Here is a 19,764-nt window from a genome sequence, read left to right as displayed (position 1 = left end):
GTGTGTGTGTGTGTTTGAAGAAAATCCAAATCCTTATATATGTAACAGTTAAAGTTGATATAATAGAATCTCTTGTGTGATTAACAGATTGTTTGTTTCAGACAGGGTTCCTCTAATATAGAACTTCAGAAATCCATCTTCAGTGGTTTTAAGTTCAGCCATTTGATACGTATTCTCTCTCACAATGTGAATCAGCTCTTTGCTAGAGTCTGCTGTGGCAGTGAAGAATATAACTGGCAAGTATAATACCTCGCAAGGATACATACAGAGCAGGATCAATGCGGTATAGGAGCCATGGGAGGAGGATTTGAAACCAAGTGTGGATGCCTTAGCATCACTGAAGCACAAAGTGGCACCATAAGGCACCAATTCAGAGGGACTATTCAGCTCATCTGCAAAGAGAGAGGAGGGCATGGAGCTGTAGTGCTGAGGAACAAGAGGACAGGAATAAAATAAAAAAGTCAGTGGATAAAATGATAAGTGTAGAGGACAAACAATCATGCATCAGTGAGGAAATAACAAAACTGTCACCACATGGGAACACATGCAGAAGCTACATAGAGAATAAACAATCACGCTGCTACAGTGTTTGCAAATCACCAATTCCTGTCACTGACCCTTGCTGGATTTCAAAAATATCTAAGGCTAGAAATAGAAATCCCATATGTTGAGTGTCATTCAGAATCACTGTCTGTCCTGTCATTGTTTGCTAGCAGCTCCTGCTTTTATCATCATAGCCTGTTTGTCTGAGCTATTTTTTATTTATTTATTTATTTATTTATTTTTTTACAACTGTGTCGACTGTACTTCAGCAATCATGTGGAACGTGTCAGTGAAACTGCTACGCGGAGAAAAGGGTAACAGCCACACTGTGTATTGTCAAGCTACTTGTTGATGTCAGGACATTCCATCTTCTCATAAAATGTCTCCAGAAATGTACTGAATTTAAGCTGAGCCCTTGCAGTCACTGGTGGATTGTTTCTTACAGTCAGTAAACAAAAAGTATATTGGTATGTTGAACTGCATTAGCAGGTTAATCATATCATTTTGTGGTACAAAGTGATAAAGTACAGGTCATGTACAATTCTGAGTTATTTGTACTTCAATGATTTTGAATTTCTGCTAGTTCATTCTTCTACTCCTTCAGTGTGAAATATTATACTTTTTACTTCACTACATTTAATTTTACAGCTGTAGTAACAAGTTAATTTTCAGATCAAGATGTTAACAGACCTAAAATGAACAACACCATACATGGTTATATAGTATATTAAAGCATGTTACTGCATCAATAATCCAATAGTATTATATGTAATGGAGTAATACTGCCAGAGCCCATTTTGGCTGCATGATGATTACTTTTACTTTCATACTTTAGGTACATTTTTCCAGTAATTCATTGTCATTGTCATAAATGCCATTTATTATTTAGTCTTTGTCTGCTTGTCATTAGTTATTATACTTCAGTCATTTGGTTTGCACCAGTTGGTATTGTCTGTTCTGAATAAGCTGCCTAAATGTCCTTTGGGACTTATCCATCTATCACTCTAGTCTCTAAGATTTTGAATCCCAGACTTTTACTTGTGACAGAGTATTTTTAAATAGTGGTATGGCTAATTTTGCTTTACTAAGTCAAAGATCTTAATGCTTTATGTCATTAAAGATGAAACAGAATAGTTCATCTTTATTATAATTACTGCAGTGCCCTCATTCAAAAGTGAGAACTTCAAAAAGGCCAGAGTAAGAAGCTCTGCAAAACCTCTCACAGCAAATCTAAACTAGGCAAGTGGCCATTGTAAATCAGAGGGCAGTGCATTGTCCTGTTTATTCTATTAATCATGACAGCTAACAGATGGAATGCAGTCAGAGTTTTTTTTTTTTTTTTTTCATTTTGGCTCAGTTGTGGAGGCAATTTGTGTATAAAGTGGATTGACTGGAACAACACCATATCTAATAATTCCATTATGCGTCATATGGTCCTTGAGATTAGTGAGTGTATTTCAGTGAAGAATTCAGTGAATGGATGAACAGTAATCAGGACTCTGTGCAGAAATGTATTATGTGTGGATGTGTGACTTAAGAAACAATCACTTCACACAAATTCTTAAACAAAGGAGGTTGATAATAAATAATTAATTAATTAATTATTAAAAAGCCAAAATTCCCCCCCAAAATTGCTGGTTTTAGTGTCTCAAATGCAAATATTCTCAAGTTTTCTTGGTCATCTGTGATAGTAAATTGGATATTTTTGGGTTTTGGACTGTTGCTCAGACAACACAAACAATACAAACATATCAGCTTAAGGCTCTGGGAAATGGTGATGGGCATTTTATAAACTTGATTAGTCAAGAAACCGATTGGCAGGTAAACTTCAGCCCTACAATCAGGCACATTAGTCCACATTTGATGCAGCATGTAAAAAGTACATATTTGGTGAAATCCCTACCATGAATTTTGAGATTAATTTGTGAATAATTGTTACTTATCCATTTGGAAAGCAGTCAGAACAATGATTTACCAATCCTTCTTAATTAGCAGATAAAAAAAAAAGTTATTTAAATTTTAAAAGCTTAATTAGTTTAAAACGTATTTACTTACTTTGAGGTAACTTGTAACTGTTGCAGCAGATATTCAGGGTTGATCATATCAGTGAGGGGAGGTATTCAAATCAGAAAGAACAGGTAGCAGGTAAAGGGTAATAATAAATCACCTAAGTATTCAATCAATAAGTGACGTACATGACTGTACCTACGCAGCGTCAGTGTAGTCCTAATGTTCTCAATCTTGTTTAGGGAAGCTCTCACAATTAAAGTTTATGGAGCTGCAGTAGTTTGTACCTCTCAATTCTTCTTCATTGAAAGTTTTAAATGGGATGTAATTGAGAAGACCATCTTTGCATGCAGACATAATTATAATATGCAAATGCTCCTCCTGTTTACGGCGACATCCCCCCCACCCCCCCACCCTTTTGATGAGATGCGACCAGAAATCCCTAGGGCTGTGGAGCCTCACTTTAGGCGTCCACTGGTGCAGACAGAGCTGACTCCAATGAACTCGGCCTGTCAATAATTATGCCTGCATCTTGACAAGAGTCACAGAAGGGCAGCTAGCAGTTCGCTGCCTGCACTGTCTAATTGGCGTTTACGGCTTCCTGACAAAGTCATGTCCAGAAAACATCCTTACAATGCAGCGGCTCTGGGCAGATGTTTTTGTGAGAAAAGGATACACTCTGGTATTGTTTGTCTTCAATCGCAGGCTATTTTCAATGTCACATTCAAAATATGCGTGAGCTTCAACGACTGTAACTGTAATCCAGGGCTTCCACTAATGATTATTCTCACTTTAAGTTAAACTCCAATTTATTTTCCATTGATCATTTGGTTTTAGAATGTCATGAAATGGCGAAAAACTCTCATTATAACTTCCCAGAATCTAATTTTCACTTTTACTGTTTGGTCTGTCAGACCAACAATATAGAGCACCCATATTTTCAGTTACCTGCCATATATAATGAATATAATGAAGAAAACCAAAGAACACTTACATTTAAGCAGCTGAAACCAGCATATTTTTTCCCTGGCTTGGTAGACCTTTTTTATTAATAAAGGTCCAAAAAGATTTCGGAAAAAGACTATAATAAATAATTAAACAAGTCATTTGTTGGTGATTAATTTTCTGACTTGAGGAACTGAAACTAGTGAATTTTAGGCATTTTGATCTATAAAAAGTCATCTTCAAATTTCAACAGTTTAAAAACCCAAAGATATTCAAGCAGCAATGACAAAGAAAAGTTGCAAATCCTCACAGTTGCAAGGCAGGAATTAGGTGAGAATAAGTGAAACTGATAGGATGATTAATTTTCTGGTAGGGCTCTAGTGTAATCACAGATGAATTAAGATTTTAAAGGCCAGTGGTGGTTCTCATTACAAAAAACCCCACAGAGATCATCTGAGGTACCCTGCCCTGTCAAAAGAAGCTATTGTCATCCATGTAATGATCCTAACGTTATATCAAGGAAGGCCATATTTCATTATGAGTGAATATAAGCTGGCAGGTAATAACACGTTCCTGTACAGTTTAATGATGGCAGTTAGGACTCATATACATTATTCTCACAGAGGGTTATAATTAAGGAGACACTGTTTAATCTGAGTATTTCAGTTTTGTGAAACTGGGGTGTGTGTTTGCCTAATGTGAGAGTTGATCTAGGTGATTTATGAGATATTCTGAGTCGTCTTTAGTTGTTAAATTGGTAAAACAGTCACTTCCATCTGGTTATTTAATCCTAGAATATCCTGGAGAATTCATAGATGCCCTAGTTAAAATGTCCAACTCTGTTTTTCACTTTAGCTGTTGAAATAAAGACTGACTTTCTCCGACTGTGTAGATGCATTATCATCCTTGCAGCTGTTTGTCCTATTTAATGTGTTAACTGGATGCTGTGTGTTAGGAATGCAGTCGCAGAAAGGTGTTACACGGTCAAAAATAGGATGAGCTGTTTGAGACAACATCTTGTAGCTTTAATTTGATTCCTGGCTGCATTGTTTATGAGGCTTTCTAAGCTCTTACCTTAGTCATTTTTAAGTATACAGATTGTTTGTGAATTTGCACAAGTACCTGCTCTGGGGTCTTCTTTTAACAAAGCTATGTGAATTGATGAACCATAAAAACATGAATAAGAGGAAAAATGACACATGTGATGTTAATTTATTCTCTTTTTTGTTTTTTCCTTTTAGGCCTTTACAGCTCACTTTCTATGTTCAGAATGTTAGCTCGTGTTTTACATGGTGTTTGCGTGTGGGCGGCTGTGTGTGACATACTCACGTGTACATGCCTTGTGCAGAATTATGCCCTGTAAATATGATGAGTGCAGTCTTTTTTGATTTGTGAATATAAACATATAAAAACAAGTTAAGTGTTTTAGGAAATTATGAAAAATTTTCTTCATGTTAGCTGGAAAATATTGGAAATGTAAAATAAAGTCTTACCACCCATTTTTCCAAGAGCCTTCAGAGTAGCACAGTATTTCCATTAGGGATGTAGTTAATGATTATTTGCATTGTCAATTAGTCTATTGATTATTTTTTCGAATAATGATCAGAATTTCCCTAGAGCCCAAGGTGATGCTTTCAATTACTTGTTTTATCCACCTGACGGTCCAATACCAGGAAAACTGGACATCTCGCAGGCATACTCAAAAAAATATTGTGAAAATGAACAAATCCTCTTATTTGATACGCTGGAACCAAAGCCCATCTGCCAATTTCCCTTGATAACTGACTTATACAACAAAACCATTATCAACATTTTTTGATAATTAATCTCTCTGTTGGTGGATTAATTGACTTATTGCTTCATCTTTAGTTTTTTAATTTTCATTTTTTAATCCAATTTGGTCCAGTGTCAAAGGCAACAGGACAATTACCACAGAGCCACACACACAGATGTGAAGTAGAAAAATTTACAACCTTTGTAAGACAAACACTTCATTTGAGGTCCAAATAGGCACCAAGGGACAGAAACCCCCACACTGTTGGTTAAAGGACTGCTCCCACTGTTGCAGGGGTTAATGACCCTCAGACCCAAGAATATATGACTGTGCAAGTGGCTAAAATAAACCTAAACACACCCAGTACAAGCAACACTGGACATATTGTAGCTCTGATTCAAAATGCACATTAATCAATAAAAAGAATCACTGTGAACTGAAGCCATGTTAGAAACAACTGGTGTCTTCTAGCCAATTATGTAGCCTCTGAATAAAACCATAACACATTTCCAAACATTAAAAATTACACCTAAGACAAAAACATAACTAACCGTGACAAAACTGAGGGGACATTTCACAAGCATTAAACAAAATAAAGCCACCCACACTAATACACCTCTAATACAGATGAGAGTCTTCAGTCATTAGTGTCCACAGGGAGAACCACTCAGCCAAATATATTAACATTTCTTTACTTTTAATTCTGATATGCATTTTGAGCTGTATTATGAAGGCAAAATTAAACAAAAGCATAATTGAAACAAAACTTGTCTAAGACTTTACATTGGAAAATGATATGATATTTATATAGATAATTATGATTGTTTCAAAATTATATTTTCCCCCAGGAATTTGCTTTTTTCAGAATTTTTCAGACTCATACAATGCTTTACCTCTGACCAGATTAATAAGAAGAATGTATTTATTTTAGATATAGTCAAAAGACAGAGTGTGCCTTATATTGGAGTTTATTTTTGACCACTGGCCAAAATTTGATCCAAATTTTATATATTCTCCTGTTCAGACTCAGAGGTTTTTGTTTGTTTGTTTTGTGGGATGGATCAAGATTTAGGAAATTTAAGCATTGTGTTGAATGTTAAGTTGACTGTTTGGTGGCTTAGGATGGGCAAATCTTCAAATTTCAGTTGTAATGAATTGTAGTGCTCACCTCCTCACATTCAAAAGCAAACAGGGAGACACTTAAAGTAGGGTTTAGAAATAAGGTTTGGTCATAACTGCTCTGTAAAACCAGTTTCTCAAGCCCTCAGACAGGAGTATGCAGATGTTTCACAGCTCTATATATGTACAGGCAAAACAGTATGTATATATTTTTATCTTTATGTCTGCATAGACTGCATAGGTATGTGTTAAGGCTATCACTTTATTTGTGGGTGTATGTAAATGTGTGATTTTGTGCACATCTTTATTATAGTTGATTTAATTTCTGAACATAACAGACTGTGAATACAGGCTTTTCTTAATTAAAAATGCTGGTATTTAAGTAATCCTTCTCAGCAGTGCCTTGTGCTCCTGTGTGACTGGACACAAAAACAAACCTCAACTCCAGTTCACCTTGTGCTCTCTCCTTCTGTCCACATATCAATTTGGCAGCTGGCACTAATATTAAGCAATAAAACAGAAATAGAAATGTGAGGCGGAGCTGCCCTTTTCATTTTAATTTACTTGGCCATTCAGACATCCGTTCATGTCCCTTCTTACCCTCTCAGCACCCATTAAGATTGAAGCTCTGCTTTTCAGGCAGCTCAACATCATCTTAATGCAATTCAAAGACCTACATTCTACACCAGAGTTGCCGTGGCAACAAAGTTTTCCCCCTCCCTGAGATGCTGAAAGATCAATAGAGTATCCTCCACGGTGTGGCAGGACATACTCTGGCACAGATGGTCCTCTGAGAAACCATGAGCTTTGTGGCCTAGTTACTATCTGAATACTAATACAACCAAGCAAGGTCACTATTGTGTTGAAATGTAACAAACTTGGGCAACAGTTTTAGATTAAAGCTGAACCAAAGATCTTAGCACTGATGAAATCCTCTCATCCCGTAGCTCTTATAAAGGAACCTATTTAGGACAAAATATGATCTGTACTGCCACTAAGTGTCTACAGGAATTAAAATCTTGAAGCTTTGAATTCCAGTTCCTCAAGAAAGAGAGTTATTAGGTATTTAAAAGTCTTGCATTTCTCTTATAAATATCTTCTCTCACCTGCTTTTTTTCTTGCTTTGTCCATATGTCAGTCCCAAGCTCAAAGATATTTCATATACTATCATAAATGACAAAAAAAAAAGCAGCACATCTTTACATTTTGTAGCTAAAACCAGCAAATGTCAGTCATTTCTGGTTTGAAAAAACACCTCATCAGTTATCAGAATAATTGTAGATGAACCTGTGATAGACTGGTGGTCTGTCCAGGGTGAACCTGCCTCTCACCCAATGTCATCTGGAATTGGCTTCAGCCCCACACAACCCTCAAAGAATAAGCAGTATAGCTAATGGATGGATGAATAGATGGATGTTGTATACTGCTGGGAAACACACACAAAAAAAAGGATAATTCTAATCCATGTCATTTAGCCCCTGGATTTTCCATCATACTTTCATACTTTGACCATTTTGATTGTGAAACAGGAATTAAAAAATGTCTTGGTGAACCCTTCAAAAGCTCTGTTATGGTGTTAGCTTTCCTAGCATCTTAAAAAAGGAAATTTGGAGAATTAATTTAGACAAGGCTGGCATACTGTGCTGCCAACAATAAAGGAGCGTTGCTAAATAAATAAACTCTCTCCGGGGGTTTTGGAAATTTTCTCACAGAGTGTACCACCTAGTGTGTGTGTGCCTTTATACAAGGACGTGGTTTAACCTCAGTATAAATATGACTGAACACAGAAAATAACTGTGTGTGCATGTTGTATTTTTATCTTGCTTGTATTTTCTTTGTGGAGTAAATTACACAGGATAAATCTTTTTTTTTTTAATTTCAAGTTGTTAAGGTGGTTCTATATTGGAAATTATAGGTAAACCTACGAAGTCATAACTAGGAGGGAGGATAGTGCACAACACAAACCGAGCTAAGCTTTGGGTCGGGTGTGTTTTTTAAAATACAGTCTAATGGTCCAGTGAAATGCAGTGTAAAGCAGAAGTAATACTGTCACTGTTGATTAAACTTGATCAATGACCTCTGACAAACTATCCCACTGGTTTGAACTTGCGCCTCAAGCTATTCTACTTCCCTCAGAAAATGACATCACACAAAGTCAGATTTTAATGAGCACTCTGATTGGACAGTGGTATTTCATAGTTAACGAGGTGCCCTGTTGTCTCTCAGACAGTAGCCAGCCGGCAGTGTGTGTCTGTTTGTGTGTGTGTGTGTGTGTGTGTGTGTGTGTGTGTGTGTGTGTGTGTGCGTGCGTGCATGTGTATGTGTGTGTGTGTCCAACACAGTGAGAAGGGAAAAACAACTGAGAATTTTCAATGCTGGCTGGCAAACGCATCACAGGTTGATGTAAAAGGACAGCAGTGCACTCGCAATTTCTCACTTCTCTCACTATCTTGAACATGCATAACAACAACATCAGGCCAAGTTTGTTAAGTTTAAGACGTGTGAAAACAATCTTTGTGCACTGCATACAAATAAGTTGAAGTCTGAGGGATGGAGGAAGAGAGCTTGGCTTATACTTACTTTTTCTATGAAATTTGACACGTGGCATTTAAGATATTCTGTGAATTTCACCGCAGGCGTTTTTAGAGTCAAATTTAATTTCGGGCTACTGTGAGCATTAGATGCTTTTGCTTTGGGCGCAATGGGGGGACAAAATCGGTGGTGTTAAGGACGTCAGCAGCACCTCAATGTGGCGGAACGTAGATAGAAAGGCTCAAATTAGTCATGACAAATTGGATGGAGCATCAAAAATACTGAAAAAACAGACACTTGTGTTTAGAATTCACAGCCAGCTTTTCTTGAGTGCATTAAAAAATATTTATGCTGGACTAGATATTGCTGTTCATCGAGACATTGGATCTGGCAGGGATCAAAACTGTCACCCTGTGGGTTTGGATGTGGCGGTAGGCTGTAGCAACCCTTGTGTCATTCTCTAAACCGAGAAAAGAGAAGTCAGTTGTCATCCCTTTACTTTATCACCATTAACAGGCGCTCTCATCAACAGCAAAGCTTAAGGCATTAGCAGCAAAGATGGAAGCCAACGAGGGCATCAGCACATCACTGTTGGTGTTCCACTGGGGTCTCTTATGGTTATTACAGCCAAGGATCACTTTTTACTCCTGTCACCACAGGCGTGTTCTCTCTGAGACTGAAATCAATACCTCTAAATGGGAATCAGAGAATCAGAACATCCTCAAAACCCAAGAATCATCCAATAATGCCTCCATTGGATGGACTCGGAAAAAACAAGCCGCATTGCTGCTGTTTTCACCTTTACTTTTTGTTGCCGTGATTTACATGACAGGTTTCTGTCTAATTTTGCAGTACATCTCCGAAGCATTGGGAGAGCAGAGAGCACGAAAAGGTCATAAAAATCCTTGAGCTCTGCTGACAAGCGCCCTTTTCTATCTTTAATTCTCCACTCTGACGTGGAATTCAGAGCAAGAAAAACACATGGGCCTTGTTATACGTCGGAGATGTACATGCCACGGTTACCTAATATAGAAAAACTGTCCTGTGATCATTCAAGAAATTATATGGTTCAGTGATGATGCAGCCTGGTGGCACAAAAAGACATTCTGTTATTTCCATTAAAAGGCTACACAGACATGGGCTTCTGACAGTGTTGGCGCAGCCTTTCATCATCCCAGGTACCATTATTTCAGAAAAGCTCCATTTCATTTTGTGATTGATACCTTGCTGGCAGTCTCAGCAATCTTGGTCAGACTCTGGATTTTTGCAGCAGGCTCTCATAAAGGCTATGATGCTATATATTAAATCAAAGATCTCTATTTTTGACTCTGTGTCTCTCCTCTTTCCCCGTGTCTGTCTCACATGCAGGACCTGGAAACTGATCAACAATGGACCGGCTGGTTCTGTGCATGCTGCTCTGTGCAGCTCTGGTGAAGGGCTACAGCTGCCCCGGCCGCTGCATCTGCCAGCACCTCTCCCCCACCCTGACCCTGCTCTGTGCTAAGACCGGCCTGTTGTTCGTGCCGCCCACCATCGACCGCAAGACCGTCGAGCTGCGGCTCACCGACAACTTCATCACCATCATCCGCAGGAAAGACTTTTTCAACATGACCAGTTTGGTCCACCTCACCTTGTCCCGCAACACCATCAGCCAGATCACACCCCACGCCTTTCTCGGCCTGCGATCCCTGCGGGCGCTCCACATGGATGGTAACCGCCTCAGCGTGATTAAGAGCGACCACTTTAAAGGCCTCATCAACCTGCGGCACCTCATCCTCGGGAACAACCAGATCCACCAGGTGGCCCCCACCTCCTTTGACGAGTTTGTTTCCACCATAGAGGACTTGGATCTCTCCAATAACAACCTCCGCAGCCTTCCCTGGGAAGCCATAGCCAGAATGACCAACATTAACACGCTCACACTGGACCACAACCTGATTGATCACATTGGAGCAGGGACTTTTACGCTGCTCACCAAGCTGGTGCGCCTGGATATGACCTCGAACAGGCTGCAGAAGCTGCCGCCGGACAGCCTGTTCCAGCATGCGCAGGTCCTGTCTGACGCCAAGGGCTCCAGCTCCTCCACTCTAGCAGTGAGCTTTGGTGGAAACCCTCTTCACTGTAACTGTGAGCTGCTGTGGCTCCGCAGGCTGACGAGAGAGGACGATCTGGAAACCTGCGCCTCGCCAGAGCACCTCATGGACAAATACTTCTGGTCCATCCAAGAGGAGGAGTTTATCTGTGAGCCCCCACTGATCACCAAACATCTTGTCACTAAGCCCTATGTGATGGAAGGGCAGGGTGTGACTCTTAAATGTAAAGCTGTGGGTGATCCAGACCCAGATATTCACTGGCGGTCACCAGACGGCAAGCTGGTGCATAATAATTCCCGCACTATCCTGTATGATAATGGCACCCTTGATATTCTCATCACTACACTGAAGGACAGCGGAGCATTTAACTGTGTGGCATCCAATGCCGCGGGCATTGCCACAGCTGCTGTTGAGATCAACATGATCCCCTTACCCTTGTTTGTTAACAACACAGGCCACATGCGCGAGGACCCCGGCCTCTCAGACATCACCACCTCCTCCAAATCTGGCAATGACACCAAGGGCTACGACAAGCAGGACAGGAGGGTGATGGTCACTGAGCTGACCTCCTCCTCCGCTGTGATCCGTTGGCCATCTGAGCGCCACATCCCCGGCATCAGGATGTACCAGATTCAGTACAACAGCACGGCAGATGATACTTTGGTGTACAGGTAAGCCGTGGTGGAGGGGGTGGATGAATGGAGGGAGAGGAGGGAGGTAGAGCAGGGACATGAGGAAAGGTGAGACATCTGGAGTTACCATCTGCTAAATGACACAACGGTCCGTTATGGCAGACTGACAGATCCCAAAGACACAAAATGATTAAGTGTTTCCAAAAATAAACTGAACCCCTATAGCGTCGTCGGGGGGATAAATTGAAGAGGAATATTTTTCCATAAATCTTTTTTTTTTTTTTTTTTTCAGATGCATGGTAATATGCATAAAATGTACAGTATATTTAAGATACTTACAGACTTAGTTAACAATTTTCACTCTGAGTAGATTGTTGCAATCAGCTGAATAGATTGTGGAGTCCAGCACTCTAAAGGATTAAAGGGCCTTTTAAGCATCATTAGAATATAATATCACTCTAAACAGTAACATGAGGACCAACTATTTCACTGGGTGTAACTGTTTGTATCATTAGCAAATGTCTGCATTAACTAGGTTGCAACACAGAGTGTGATTAGACATGGTTGTCTAATGATAGGCTCGGCCGTAGTGGTGGGAGAAGTGTTCAGACATTTACTTACAGTAAGTAAAAACAGCAGGGCCACACTGTATATTCTAAATACTCCAAGTCCCACATTCAGAAGTAAAATACACAAGTATTATCAGTAAAATAAACTTCAATTATTAAAAGTAAAAGTACTCATTCAGCAGAAAAATGCCCCTTGCGACTGATGTGTTATTATACATGACATTATTAGATTTTGAACACTGATGCAACAATGCGCAATCACCATTTTACTGTTGAAACTGGCCGAAGTGGAGCTAGTTTCTTTTCTCTAATCTTTGCATTATTTAAGAAATATTGGACAGTTTTACCTGATCGGGCCTCAAACTGAACTATGACAAGCGGCCCCAACGAGGCACTGATATTTAGCACTGGTTCATATTTTAACAGTGTCTTGAATTTTATAAGCTTCTTGTGTGTTTATCACATAAAATCCCTGAAAAGTAACTAGTAACCACAGCTGTCAGAGTAAAAGTACATTACTCACCTCTGAAATGTAATGAAGTAGAAGTACCTCAAAATTGTACTTTTTATATTATAGTGCTTGGATGAATGTTCTTAATTACTTAATTTCCACCAACAAAATGTAATAAAATGATCAAATGTAAAAGTACTTATTTTTTCTTGTTAGTGTTATATTACTGGGTCATTATCACTGATATATTAACACATAAACACTACTTTAATGTTGTAGTCAGTAGAGGTGGAGCTAATTTTAACTACTTCTACTACTTTTGGGCAGTGTATCCTGTTAAGATTCTTATTATGTTTTTAAATCTTAATCTGAAAAGTAGCCGGTAACTGTACCACTTGAGTCAGTTAATTTGTACCACAAAGGTCAAGCACAAGGTCAATATAGGCAAGTTCTTTATAGTAAGTTGCAAAATACTGTATAAGTTAGGTTCCGGTTTGTAATGTATGTATGTATAAAAAATGAATAACCAAACTGAATAACCCTTAGCTGCAGTTAAAAACTGAGTCATGCTTTTGCAGAATGGGCCCACCATTTAAAATAGTGAGTAAAACCTCTATTTGGAAAACTTACTAAAATACTGTTTCAAATATGATAATAAGTTTGATGTGTTTCTTATGCAATATGTGATGCACATAAAGTGAATGTAGAATGGAGCAAAGTATTTCAGGATTCATGTATTCATGCAGCGAGTTAATAATAGTGGTCGACTTCATTTTTTTTTTTTTTTTTTAGTTTTTATCAGATATAATGAGCCGCTCTCCTGTATAATTTTCTCATCCAGTTTAGAGCATGGAGCTGAGTGTTGTTTTGTCTTTAGGTGGTACATTATTACCTACAAATGATAACCATCAAAGTCCCCCTTTAGGGAAAAGGAACAAGCTTCTAATTATATTAACGCCAACGTTGACCTGAAGACAATGCCTTTCTCCTTCGTATTTAGAGCCATGTAATCTCGCACTTGCCAACAAAATGTGACCTCAGGTATTCACACATCAAAACTGTCTTCACATCATGCATCACTTGTACTGGTGCCAGCAGTTGTTGTGGCATATTCTGTAGACAGTGAGCCTCCTCTGCTTTGTTTATCACTTTGCAGTTTACCTTTCACTGTCATTTAATACACAAACCCAATGGAACAACTTCTCACTGCTATTTTATAATATAACACATTCTCTCATAAGTCAGCTTTAATGCAGCGTGGTGCTTTTTATGTTTGTCTACCTGAATGAGTGATATTCAATGCTAGAGCTGCAATGGCCCTGTTGTCTTTTTGCTGTGCCGAACTCATACCGTTATGTGATTTAATACACCTTATGCAAATCAGTATATGTGAGCGTTGCAGTTCCGATGATTAATCCTCTACATCCTCACCACCTGCACTATGTTTCTTCTCTCTGCAGAATGATCCCATCTACCAGCAAGAACTTCTTAATCAATGATCTCGCCGCAGGGCGGGAGTATGACCTTTGTGTGCTGGCGGTTTATGACGACGGTATCACATCATTAACGGCCACACGTGTGGTCGGCTGTGTGCAGTTCCACACGGCCAGTGAAGTCAGCCAGTGCCGCTTCATGCACAGCCAGTTCCTGGGAGGCACTATGATCATCATTATCGGCGGTATAATTGTTGCTTCGGTGTTGGTGTTCATCATCATCCTGATGATCCGTTACAAGGCCTACAGCAGCCCGGAGGACAGCAAGACCAAGGTCAGCTCCAGCATGCACTCCCAGACCAACGGCAGCCAGCAGCGGCTCCAGCGCTCCACCTCCAAGCAGCCCTCCGACGAAGGCCAGCGAGAATCCCAGGCGCCTAAAGAGTGCATGGCGCTGGTGCTGAGGGTGGACAGTGAGAAGAAGGAGAATCCAGCAGCCACCACTGCCATCCTGGAGGTGGAGCTGCCTCCGCTGACTGTAGACAAGATGAAGAGACGAACCAGCCTGGATGCGCAGCGATCCGGTCCCCCATCTGAGGACACGCAGACAGACAGTAGCCTGACGGGCTCCACCATGTCCCTGTGTCTCATAGGTTCCAATGCCGGCACCAAGGAGGCTCCCAGGCTCAAGGACAAGAAAAGTGCCCTGGCCAACATGGGGTTGCTCCCTAATGAGCTGGCACGAACTAGGCACAGATTCTCTTTTGACGGTGGGGATTACTCCATATTTCAGAGTCATAGTTACCCACGCAGAGCGAGGACGAGGTGGCACAAGTCCACCAACCAGCTCAACATGGAGTCATCTCCGCTCGCCAACAGGAGAGTTACGTTCAGCAGCACCGAGTGGATGCTTGAGAGCACAGTCTGAGGAAAGTGTAGCTGAGAGAAAAAAAAAAGACGACTCGGCCACACGCAAGCATACACATGTAAAAACACAAATATGTCTACATGCCATATAACGCACACTTTTCCTCGCACACAGCAAACGATAAACACAAGCACATTTCCTTACACATGCAAACTTTCTGTGAGTTGCTGGAGAAGAACACAGTCTCCTTTCATCCTGCCTCCCCATCATACTCCCAGAGAGGTTTGTTGGCCATGTCCTTTCTTTATGCAGCAGTGCCTTATTCTAAAAAAAATGTACGAATGGAGGATGCTGCTCACTGTAGTCATAAACCTTCCTCTCTGTCATTGCTTCCCGCCCTGATAATGGGAAGCGTTACTCTGGATTTTTAATTTTCTCCTTTTTCTGTGACATGCCAAGGGGGTGTGGCGTTTGGATGTGACTGTTTAATTGTTTAAAAAAGAAAAAGAAAAAAAAAACCTTCATCATAACTGTAAAGTGAACAGCCAGGTATCTTGTTATGTCAATCATGTTTTGGGTTCTTTCAAAAAAAAAAACAAAAAAACTTTTGCACAGAAGACACGAGATACAAGGACAAGTATCACCACCAGTCTATACAATAATAATAATTAAAAAAAGAACAGAATTTTACACATGCCGATTTCTAACGGTTAGCTTAGAGAGGACGGACCTGGAAACCTGCCGTGGATTCCTCTTGGGCAGTCGGACTGTATGATGTTAAATAGGTATTGTTCCAGATGTGACTGTATATTAATCGGTACTGTATCTGGCTGGTCTAGATAAAAAGACAACAAACAAAAAAGACATATATAAGTATATTAAAACATTGGTGTATGTGTACTAACTATGTAAGTAAGTAAGTCATATGTCACATGACTTTTTACAAAGCATTTGGGTGTTGGCTGCAAGTTTTTACATTAAAAACCTGTGTCATCACACCTCTCCCTATTTAGTATGTCAAAGTTTGGACCATTTATCCCCTTACAAAGGGTATTAAATTTTTTGTGTGGGTTAACTGTATAAGTGGCGTTTCCTTCTTGTGCTTCAGGAGCAGCAGCATGTGCCCTCTGCGGGGAGGACACAAACACACACACACACACACACACACAAACACACGTGCATTGAGATGATAAATATTTGATTTACAGAGCACTATTTATAAGGCTCCTGTGAAAGCGACGGCCACAGAGCAGAGTGGGGTGCGGGACGACATGATAACCAGATGGTGTGATGCTGAATTTTAATGCAGCTGGCTTTTTTTTTTAATATGGATGTAAAGACCGTTGTTTACCACTAGGGGGAGACAAAGCTCTGTAAGGTCCCTAATGACTGGCAGACTGCAGTGAGGATCCATTAATGACCGTTATTAGCAGAAAACTGGTGTAGCATGCTGCATTGATGTTCAGTTTTTGTTAAGCTCTAATTCTGGATTGTCTGAAAGCTTAGATTTTGGAAAAGGGTTAACATTTTACTTTAACGCTCCTGTTTAGCATTCATAAGCATTACTGTATGTTAACACTTAACAAAGAGTTTAGAAATTACTACAGTGTGATTGTAAGCAGACATAAGAACACTTTTTCAGCGTATATTAATGTATTTGTCAGCAACTATAACTCCTCCTGTGAAGCACCCATAACTGGTGTATGAACAGTTAATGAACAATTAATAACCCATGTATAACACAGCTGCTTGCAATCATATTTAATGATATACTTGAACAAATCTTCACCGTTTGTTACAAAATATTTATCAACGGTTTATTTTTTTTAAAAACTCATTCACAGGCAGATTTGCAACAGCTGATAAATATATTCAGAACTTGTGAACATGAAGATATTTTGAACTGCTTCAGCAGATGGTGTTGCCCAGTTGTCATGGAGAGTGAAGAAGGCATGTTATTAATAAATACTGAATTGGCAAATGTAATAAAACTATAACAAACATATGAAGCTGTCTTACATTGTAAATAATTTATTCATTGTTTATACACAACCTACAAATGCCTTGTAAGAGGAGTCGTAGTTTTTGACAAATCCATTCATAAATGCTTAAAAATTACATGCCTACAACTATATTATATAAAACCATTTTTATTGTTTATATACTGCATATAAATGCTTAATGCGGGGGTGCGAAATAGGCATGACAGTGGGAAAAGATACAATCAGGTTGAATTGAGGGATATTTGTTTGCTGTGACAGAAACCACCCTCTCCTTCTGATTATAGCTACTTAGCGCAGGCTGAGATCAAACAGAGCTGCATGGACAGCACAGAGATAAACATGGAGCACAGAGATAAGTCATACTGGAGGTTTTCAGCCCTTTTGAATATCCAATTTGCATCTTCAGTAACAGAGGATTGAGGTTTAGAACGGGGTCATCTCTTTCCTTTTTTTTCCTCACCACACTTAAGCCAGTTCCCAGCCAAAACCATTCACATTTTACATAACCTGAAATATTGTTCTTTTTTTCTCTCTCTCTTTTCCTCCCATCTAGAAGAAGACTCAACTATAGGGTGTGAATGCTCGGCTGTCAGTTTGTGGTGCACACAATTTTTCAACCCTTGTCCATCTCCTCATTAACTGCTGATGCTTTCCGGCCTGGAAATGTGTTGCTGACCATTTCTCGCAGCAGGAGAAGTATTTCTGTCTTCTCCTATCTGTAACCATTAGTCAACACAAAATCTGCTTAGGTAGGAGGAGGCTGAGACATCACCCAGGCTACAAAATTGGCCCGGACAGCCAAACTAGCAAACACTGGGGATAGAGGAAAGTGTGTTGTGTCTCATCAGCAGTTCTGAGTGACTGCAAAAAAATGTGTCTTGACTTGATTTGTGTGATTTTTTTTCTCCCCCCTGAAGATCCCATTATAAGTTTAATGCATAGTAATGTGTGTTTGAAAAGTCCAATCTGAACCTGGTTTAGTCCTATAAAATCCCAGGTCTTATCCATGTTAACTATACTGTTACAATACTACTTTTTTTTTTTTTTATCTAACCACATTCAAACTGTTCTTTCTTTTTTGTGATTGGTTGGTTTTTTGTTTTTGGTTTGTTCAACTAGATTGGATTTAAAATGTCACATTTATAATATTACTTCCAGTAATTTTTTCTCAGCAAATATTGAGTGTAATCTGAAAATGAGAGGGAGAAATACTCCAACTGAAGCAAACTATTACAACTGTAAATTAGCATTTTGTTAATTGTGGAAACAGATAATTTTCTAAAACTGCTGTTATCTCGACCATTTGAGGAGACTCACAGTCATAGACATTAGCAAAAACTCACACCCTAGTGTGATGAGTCACACATGTGTTTCATAATTTCTAATGTAGCAAGATAGAAAGCAGGAAACATATATTTTTGTTTTTATTTATCTCTTAACAAGACTAAAGAGTCCACAGCTGTGCTACTGGTTTTGGAAGGCTGTACTTTATGTGGTGCTTTGAGTTAAGCTAATGCATGACAATGAACAAGCTGATCTTTAGAAGGCAATATTTACCATGCAAACCTTCCTAGTTTAGTATGTAAGCATGCATTAGGTAGCACTAAATGCAAAGTCAGAGGACCAAAGTTATGACAAGTCACCCTGAGGGTGACATGACTTCACAAAATTTTATGGCAATCCATGCAATATTTACTCAAAACCACATGCCAATCTCACGGTGACACTAGAGGAAATGTTATGGGATCACTAAAGTCATTAGGATACATCATCTGAGAACTAGGAATGTCTGTACAAAATTTTCTACCAATCCACTTAGTAGTTATATGTCAGTCTGGGCCAAAATTATGCACCATTTATTTATTTATTTAGTCTAAATAATTATTTCATGATATATCAAGGCATCTTAACTTGATATATGCAGCTATAAAAGACATTCAATTGTGTATTTTGCTCTCTTGTCAAATTTTTATTAACCTTAGCAATGTGTTGTTAAAAACCTCTGTCAGCACTGATTTGACCAGTCGAATTTTGTTTGCTTTTTTCCACTTCCAAGATTTGGGCAGTTGCAGCCAAGCTCAACGCAGCCCACTCTCTGCTGCTTAGAGAGAACACTTAGCCTATTGACACAGACTCAACAAAGTGCTTCAGGCTTTTCCAGTACACACACTCTTTCAAAATGGTTTAACAACACTTCCTTCAGTATCAGATTATCTAAAAAATACCCAGATGGTACAAGCCTACTACTGGTTACCAGGTTTATTTACACTTTGTCTCGTTAAAGGAAAAAAAAAGTTAAATGCATATGTAGTCTGGCAAGTGTGACAGGAAGAAACTGACCACAGAGATGATGTTCCTATGGCTTGGATGGTGCTGTGTGATTATGAGTGTAGTATTAAATTTGTATGTTAAGGGCTGTTCTTGGTGTTACACAATCTTTTTCTCACCCATTAAATTCATTCAGTGCACTTGATTGGGATCACTGTCTTCAGAATGGACCTGAATGCTCTCTGACTAGTTGAGCAGTCAAAGAGCACTTCCTCAAATCTCTACATTTATTCCCTTTGATCACAAGTAGCAGGTTGTTCACTGTATCTGTATCTTCTGCATCATGAATAGGTGTGCGTGTTCAGACTATGACAGGACAGCAATAACATCTTTGATCCATGATGGCTTATCTACCTCTTCCTTGCAAACAGCCTGATATACAAAAACTTTTTTTAAATCACAAGATCTTAAATTGTATTTTTTTTTATGCCAGAGGTTTTGTCCAAATATTAAAGTATGAATTATTA

At 39.3% G+C, this 19,764-nt stretch overlaps 1 protein-coding gene across 2 annotated transcripts in view; it reads left to right on the top strand.

Moving 5' to 3' along the window:
- lrfn1 (leucine rich repeat and fibronectin type III domain containing 1) overlaps window positions 1-15,486 on the top strand; it is a 99,292-nt gene extending 83,806 nt beyond the window's left edge. For both annotated transcript variants that reach the window (XM_018668260.2, XM_018668259.2), the window contains 2 exons: window positions 10,289-11,684; window positions 14,126-15,486. In XM_018668260.2, the coding sequence (XP_018523776.1) occupies window positions 10,309-11,684; window positions 14,126-15,026 (2,277 nt within the window). In that variant the 5' untranslated portion in view covers window positions 10,289-10,308 and the 3' untranslated portion in view covers window positions 15,027-15,486. The remainder of the gene's footprint in view (window positions 1-10,288; window positions 11,685-14,125) is intronic.
- The last annotated feature ends 4,278 nt before the right edge of the window (window positions 15,487-19,764 follow it).

This window comes from Lates calcarifer, linkage group LG21 (assembly GCF_001640805.2).
Source record: "Lates calcarifer isolate ASB-BC8 linkage group LG21, TLL_Latcal_v3, whole genome shotgun sequence".
Lineage (NCBI taxonomy): Eukaryota > Metazoa > Chordata > Actinopteri > Centropomidae > Lates > Lates calcarifer.
The sequence above is the reverse complement of the archived record's forward strand: the minus strand, read 5'-3'. Positions and strand labels throughout refer to the sequence as shown.